Source organism: Aedes albopictus, unplaced genomic scaffold, assembly GCF_035046485.1.
Source record: "Aedes albopictus strain Foshan unplaced genomic scaffold, AalbF5 HiC_scaffold_94, whole genome shotgun sequence".
Lineage (NCBI taxonomy): Eukaryota > Metazoa > Arthropoda > Insecta > Diptera > Culicidae > Aedes > Aedes albopictus.
Window position 1 is genome coordinate 46,261 of NW_026917798.1, and position 6,599 is coordinate 52,859.

Here is a 6,599-nt window from a genome sequence, read left to right on the forward strand (position 1 = left end):
CTAGTGTTATTTGAGCACTTCCACAGTTATTAATTGAAGGGTTTTCTTTACCTTCCATTGCATTAATTTTATATTGTGAGGCAAGTACTATGATACACTATGCCCAGGGAGTCGAGAAAAATTTCCCGAGCGGAACAGGAATCGAACCCGCCGTCACCGGATTGACGACCCATAACACTATAGGCTATCTGGAAACCCCAGCTACTTGTAACGAAATCGAAGGAACTAATCGTTCTACGAGGAGTGCAGAGCAATTTTATTTGAGAAGAGCACAAATCGAGCGGTAATACTGCAGTATGAAGCCTCCAGAAATGCTGTGAATATCAGATCCCAACCAACGCATCACCTTCAAGACAACAATATCAACCGCACAGAGCTTTGGAAAATTATGATCAAAGTAGCATTGTTGAGAGAGGATTAAAAGCAAATAAATAAGTAAAATAAAACACATCAGGCCAAACATGTCTAAAGGTCCAATCTGCAGAAGAGAGGCTCTCTTTGGTTTCCTTCTCTTTCGTTAATATCTCAGTTGTTTATTTGTATTATGATTGTCTCCTTGCATTGAACGATGGTCAAAACAATCGTCTTTTGATTTGTACTGCAAAAATAGTTGAAAAGTGTACCATTACATTGCAATAATTGAAAGAGAAAGTGAACAAAGAGAGCCTCTCAAATGCAGATAGGACCTATTGAAATGTTTGGCCTGACATAACCTTCGAATGAGTGTCATCAGTTTCGTACCTTTTAATTCCGCTTTGGAGTGGATAACTGACACTGAGGAAGATTACAAGTGGTAATCGAAATACGCGTATCTGTCAAAGGATAAGCTACATAGGGCGGAATTAAAAGGTACGAAACTGATTACACTCATTCGAAGGGGCCGGGGGTATTCTGCTTAGAGGGTTCGAAAAGTCGGTACAAGAACACATAACCTGTTTTAATCTTTGTTCTAATCGTCCATCTTGCCATCAATTTGTTTCTATTTATTTTGCTACTGAAAATCCTTTAGATCTGCTCAATGTGCTTCAACTCCATATCACAGACCCGCTTCATTTGGTTGGATCTTCAACCCTGCCAGCTATCAGCAGCGTACCAAAGTCCTCATCTTCGATAAAGAACAAGAATGGCCGATTGGCGGTGAAAATTTGCGTTTCGTCTCCAACGATTTTGTTGACTCGATGGGCTTCTGAAATATTTTGAGAAGAATTCATAAATTGTTAACGCTTTTCTATCTATTTAGCATTTTTACCCGCAGCTCCATGGACACCACTTCCCAGGTGATTGATGTTGATTCCAGTTTTTTGAATCACTCGTGGAACTAGATTTTCACTTCGAGCATCTATTGCGTGTGTCAGAACGCGCAGGAAGGCGCTTTGGGAGAAAATTTTACGAATCCCGATCTGAGAAAACACATATTTTGGTAACGGTTAAGTGGTAGAAATAAATTGACCAACTTACATCCTTCAGTGGTTGGTTCAGTTCTTCGGTGAAGTCAAATTTAAACTTTGGAATGGTAACGTTCAGTTCTGTTTCATCCATGTACCAAAGTGCCAGGTGGAGGGCTGCAGGAGTGATTTTCTCCAGAACATCATCAACAGTCTTTCCTTGGTGGGGTAGGATAAAATACATTGCGAATTTGCCTCCCTGAAATGGCATTCGTAATAGCTGTGCACCCAGTGTATCTGAATCATCATAGTAGAATGGTCCATTTTGTTCCATGAATGAAGCTTGCACTTGCTTCTGCTTGCCATAGAAGGTCAATATTGTAGTAAATTCTGGGAATGGGTAAGTCCACAGTCCTTTGAAACATACGGCGTTGATCAATGTGATAATCGCTCCTTCCAATTCATCTATAAAGAAATTGTTGATTTATTATGCTTCTTGTAAGACTACAAGGATTTTTACCAGGATTAACGAGTTCCGAAATGCGTCCGTCCGTTGTTTTGTTCACCCAGTTATTAATCAGTTGTGCGGCATTTTTCGGTTGGGAGAAAGGAATTCTGTCAACCGTGGCGTTGTAGTAATGGTCTGAAATGATTCGATACTTGTAGATGACGTCAATGTAGTCCTCGACGAAGAACTTTGTGGCAATCTGCAGATTGTAGTCGTTGTGGGTTGACTGAAAAGCAATTTCAACAATTGAGTAAAGAGTATGTCTGCAACATTTCTACACCCATCTTACCAGCGCTGAATTCAACCATTGGCGATACTTGCTACGAGTTGCATTCAGATCACCGTTGTATTCCAGAACAGTTCTCAATTCCCACTTGGTTTGTATTCCTGAAAACCGGGCAGCATCTCCGGTGGCTTCGTACAGTAGAACTAGCAAAATTTTCACCGTCAGTGGCGATATCACTGTGTTGGTCGTTTGAGATGCGAGCAAATGCTGATAACGACAAAAATTATCAACACAGAGCTTTGAAACATAACATTGAAACATTTTCTACTAACTTTGGTTAACTGCAAGTCGAATTCGGTATCTCTCTGTCCCCGGAATGGAAAATCGTTTTGCGTACATGTGCATGTCGTAATAATACAAACTGTTGGAAACAAAATTGGAGTAGATAGTTAACTAGGAGTCGCATTGTGGAGCAATGCGTAGGTATAAAACAACACATCAGTTTTTCAGTTTTTGATTTTTGACATATTGAAGTTCACAAATATTCTAAGGATTTCATTTTGATTGAAATGAAGTGATAAGTCGGAATACCAAATTCTCATTGTTTTTGGACAATACATAAACATTACACCCGGGAATTATTAACTTTTTGACGATTTTTTATCATCCATATGCACACTTTCCTTGAACTCAACCTCACTTACAAAATATCACTATGAATACTCTCATGGTAGATTATTTGCCTGCGATTATTCCAAGAGTCCTGCTTCGTCTTATCTCCAGTGGCAAATAAATTGGATTGATACGGGTGATTATATAGTACCCAGGCATGAGAATAAGACTTTTTCTGTTTACCGTTCATCGATACTTGCAGTAAAATAAAATCAAAACAACGGCAGCACCAATACCATCAGACGCCGCGCCGACGGCAGTCAAGTAGACGCTTGGTTCAAACGCTGAGGGGGAAGGGAGGGGGTCTAGCACTGTGTTACGATTCATACAAAATTTCAAAATTTCTTATACAAAAGTTGTTACGTGGGGGAGACAGGGGGTCTAAAATTGTCAAATTTTGCGTTACGTAATATTTGAATGAACCCTTGATGATTTTCGCTTCCCCACGAAAATATTTATGGACAGTCATGCTGAGGCGGGTGATTTCGGAAATCTTCAAATATTCTAAAATGCTTGTTTTAATAAATAATATAAATCGATTTGCACCAATAGCTAAAGCACAACCCTACCTTTGTGATGCATGTAAAGACGTTTGTCTAGAAGCGGTTTGAAACGCAGAAAAATGCGAAAATGGGAGAGACAGAAATTTCTGTCGTCGTTGTGCTTGGAAATCATTTCCAGGAAGAAGGCTGCACAGGAAAAAAAATGTTAAGGCATTTATTTTTCGAACATTTTGAGTTTGGCTGGGCCTGTGATGTTCCTGTGGAAAAATGTCGAATGTGCACCGTTTTTTTTCAGTACATTTCTCATCCCTAATAGTGCCATGTGAGACGACACTCAGAAAATTTTACGATTGATTTATGTGTTCAAAACTACACTAAGGGGCGATTTCTTCACCCTGGCTTAAGCGTTAAGCCAGGTTTAACTGTATGGGTAAGCCTGGCTTACCGGTTAAGCCGATGTGAAGAAATCGGCCCTAAGTCAAATAAGCTTTCGGTTTTCATAAGGTCTAGCTTATCAAATGGCATTTAAAAAGTCATAAGAATTGAAATACAAATACGGTACTTAAAATTAGCGTTACACTAATTTTCGAAGCATCATATCTTCATCGTTTTAAACCCAAATGTAAACATTTTTATATTGTCGAACACCATGGCTTTCATAATAATTGTTCGTACATAGTCGTAGCGAGGAAATACGAGAAAAAGGGGCTCTTCAAAGAGGGACACCTCCTTAAAAACAGCGTTACACTAATTCAAATGCTTATTATTAGCTGTTAATCCATATAATTACAATTTTCTTCCATCATTGGAAACCGCCAACACTCACCTTGCTAGAAAAATAATCGATCATAGTCGTAGCAAAGATAAGGGCAAATGGGGGGCACCCCATTTATGTGTTCGCCAAACATATTAAAAACTATATCAGCCCCGTTTTGCAAGCAAATCATGATTTTCTTTCACGGTTAGAATCTTCAGGTGAGGTACTTCCAAGAAAAAATGGAAATCATGGGCGGAGCTAGGAAAACCAGTAATAAGGGGAAATTCTTCCAAAATCATCAGAAAATTTCAAAAAATTATAACTTGACCATAAAGTAACAAATAATCAATTTTCTTGCGCCAATTGAAAGCTAAGACTCTTTCATTATCGAGAAAAATATCACTCATAAGCGTAGCCTGTAATATGGGCTCGCAAGGGGCAGATAAATTGAGTTCTCAAATCAGTAAACATAATCAATACTCCATACTAATTTCTCAGTCATCAAATCCAAATTTATTCTTTCTTTTTTACCACTGTAAACCACCAGAACCCACCTTGAAAGAATTGGGCATAGTCGTAGCAAGGAAATATTGAAGGAGGGGGGGGGGGAGAGAAAGGTGATATAAAATATTTTTCAAAAGTTGCCGTTTTACAGGTAAATAATGTCGTTCTTTTACGATAAGCATCTTAAGACGATGAAATTTATAAGAAAAACAGTACAATACATAGGTGGAGCTAGGAATAATAGTAATAAGGAGAAGTTTCTACAATAAAGGCACACCCAATTCTCAAGAAATTCTAAATTTTCCTGCACAAATAAAAAGCTAAGAATTTCGAGGAAAATATCACACATGGTTGTAGCCACGATACTTAAAAAGAATGAATGAGTATTTTTTTCCTTTCGAGGTTAAGATAAAACAAAATTGATAATACAAAATTGAATGAATTCATTTATAAAATTCATCCTTTGAGAGTATTTCGGAATAAAATTCTAATGGAATCCTCGAAGTATTCCCAAAACTATTATTGGATGGCGTTCTCAGAGAAACTCTTACAGAAACTCTTGTAGAAACAAAATGATATCTGCGGATGAAATCCTGAAGGAATCACTAACAGAATTCTCCAAGAAATCCGTAACAAAATTCTACTAGGAATCCCTGGAGGAATGGCTCAAATAATCTTAAAAGAATTTTCGATGGTATGCCAGCAGAAATTGGGTAAGGAGGATCTCTCAAGAATTTCTCGAACAATTGAAGATGGACTTTTTTTTGAGAAATGTATCATGACTTGATGGAGAGATTTCTCAAAGACTTCCAGGAAGAATTCCTCAAGGATTCTTCGGTGGTATTTCCCAACGAATACCTCAATAAATTCACTGAGGTATTCCAGGGGAAATGACCTATGCAATCCCTACAGAAACATGCAATAAGATAAACAGATATGTAACCGATTAAATTATTAGGTGCATTTGTGAAGGAATCTCTGAAAAAATAAATCCTTTGTACAATTCCTTAGGACGTATAAAGAAATTCATTGAAGAATCTCGGAATAAATTCACGATGAAATAACTCGGCGAACTGCCGATAGAATTCATAAAAAAAATCATCAAGCAACCTTTGTAGCAATTCTGCAACGAATCCGTTGAATATCAGGGGAAATTCTGCTAAGATTCCTCAAGTTCCACGAAAGATTATCTGAAAATGCTTCATCTAATCCCTGCAGAACTTCTTGTTGGAATAATTTGAAAAAACAAAAAAAAAAACTACCGATCGATTTTGTAGGAATTCATAACGACACCCTTGAGAATTTCTTCTAGGATTCCATGGAGGTAGAATTCAAAAATACCAAAAGAATTTCTAGAAATTGTATTTTTTTATTTTTTTTATCGTAAATTTCAACTGATGCTAAATCTTCGGAATATGATGGAATCATTGGGTTAATTCCTCAATTAAGTATCTGAATAAGTTCCCCAAAATATCCTTGTAGAAATTTCGAATGATTTTCTAAATCAGTACACCAAAAAAATGCCTGAATGGCTTCCCAAAAAATATCTTTGGAGGTATTCAAGGAGTTTTGCAACGAATTTCCCAAAGATGATTTCAGGAAGAATTCTCAAACGGTTCTTTTGAGAAGTTCTTTAAGAAATCTCTGCAGTAGTTTCGCCAAAGAATCCTTATGTAAATCCCTGATGGAGTCCCGGTTTTTTTTTTTTTAAATTACTCGTTTATTTGGGAGGCTTGGGCACCACGCTGGCACACTGAATCAAAATTCAATCATCGCGCAACAATAATGGCAATGTCGCAACCGGAATTTATTGCGACAATCCACCCAACGCGACGTAAATTGATCCCAACTTGAACAGAATAGAATAAACATCGTGCATCACGAGTTTGGAGATTTTTAAGCCTTGCATTACGATTTTCGATAAACACTGCAACGCCGTTGAAGATCGACCATTAAATAGTTTCGATTTTGGATTAGTAATAATCGATTATTTACAAATTGAAATGTACGCAACAAATTAAGCCTCCATTTTGTCTGCAACAAA

The 6,599-nt window shown here is 37.5% G+C and overlaps 1 protein-coding gene across 5 annotated transcripts; it reads right to left on the reverse strand.

Annotated features, from left to right (window-relative positions):
* Positions 1 to 922: 922 nt before the first annotated feature.
* Positions 923 to 3,448, reverse strand: LOC109425685 (serine protease inhibitor 2). Of its 5 annotated transcripts, none has more exons than XM_062844094.1 (7): positions 3,305 to 3,448; positions 2,452 to 2,540; positions 2,183 to 2,322; positions 1,906 to 2,119; positions 1,459 to 1,850; positions 1,250 to 1,400; positions 923 to 1,186 (listed from the first exon to the last, which is right to left on the reverse strand). In XM_062844094.1, the coding sequence occupies exons 2-7, from the start codon at positions 2,522 to 2,524 to the stop codon at positions 1,050 to 1,052; spliced, it is 1,107 nt and encodes a 368-aa protein (XP_062700078.1). In that variant the 5' UTR covers positions 2,525 to 2,540; positions 3,305 to 3,448; the 3' UTR covers positions 923 to 1,049. The 5 variants fall into 5 exon arrangements, with proteins under 5 accessions (XP_062700078.1, XP_019556516.2, XP_019556514.2 ...); XM_019700971.3 differs by having other exon boundaries at positions 2,183 to 2,386; positions 3,361 to 3,401; XM_019700969.3 differs by lacking the exon at positions 3,305 to 3,448 and adding an exon at positions 2,824 to 2,996.
* Between the last annotated feature and the right edge of the window lie 3,151 nt (positions 3,449 to 6,599).

Bases quoted from the DNA above. Each gene is read 5' to 3' on its own strand.
- LOC109425685 (XM_019700969.3), bottom strand. From the start codon at position 2,981: ATGAACGGTAAACAGAAAAAGTCTTATTCTCATGCCTGGGTACTATAT. The intron at 2,120-2,182 runs GTAAGATGGGTG...ATTGCTTTTCAG, and splicing joins AATGGTTGAATTCAGCGCTG to TCAACCCACAACGACTACAA. The intron at 1,851-1,905 runs GTAAAAATCCTT...ATTTCTTTATAG, and splicing joins TTCGGAACTCGTTAATCCTG to ATGAATTGGAAGGAGCGATT.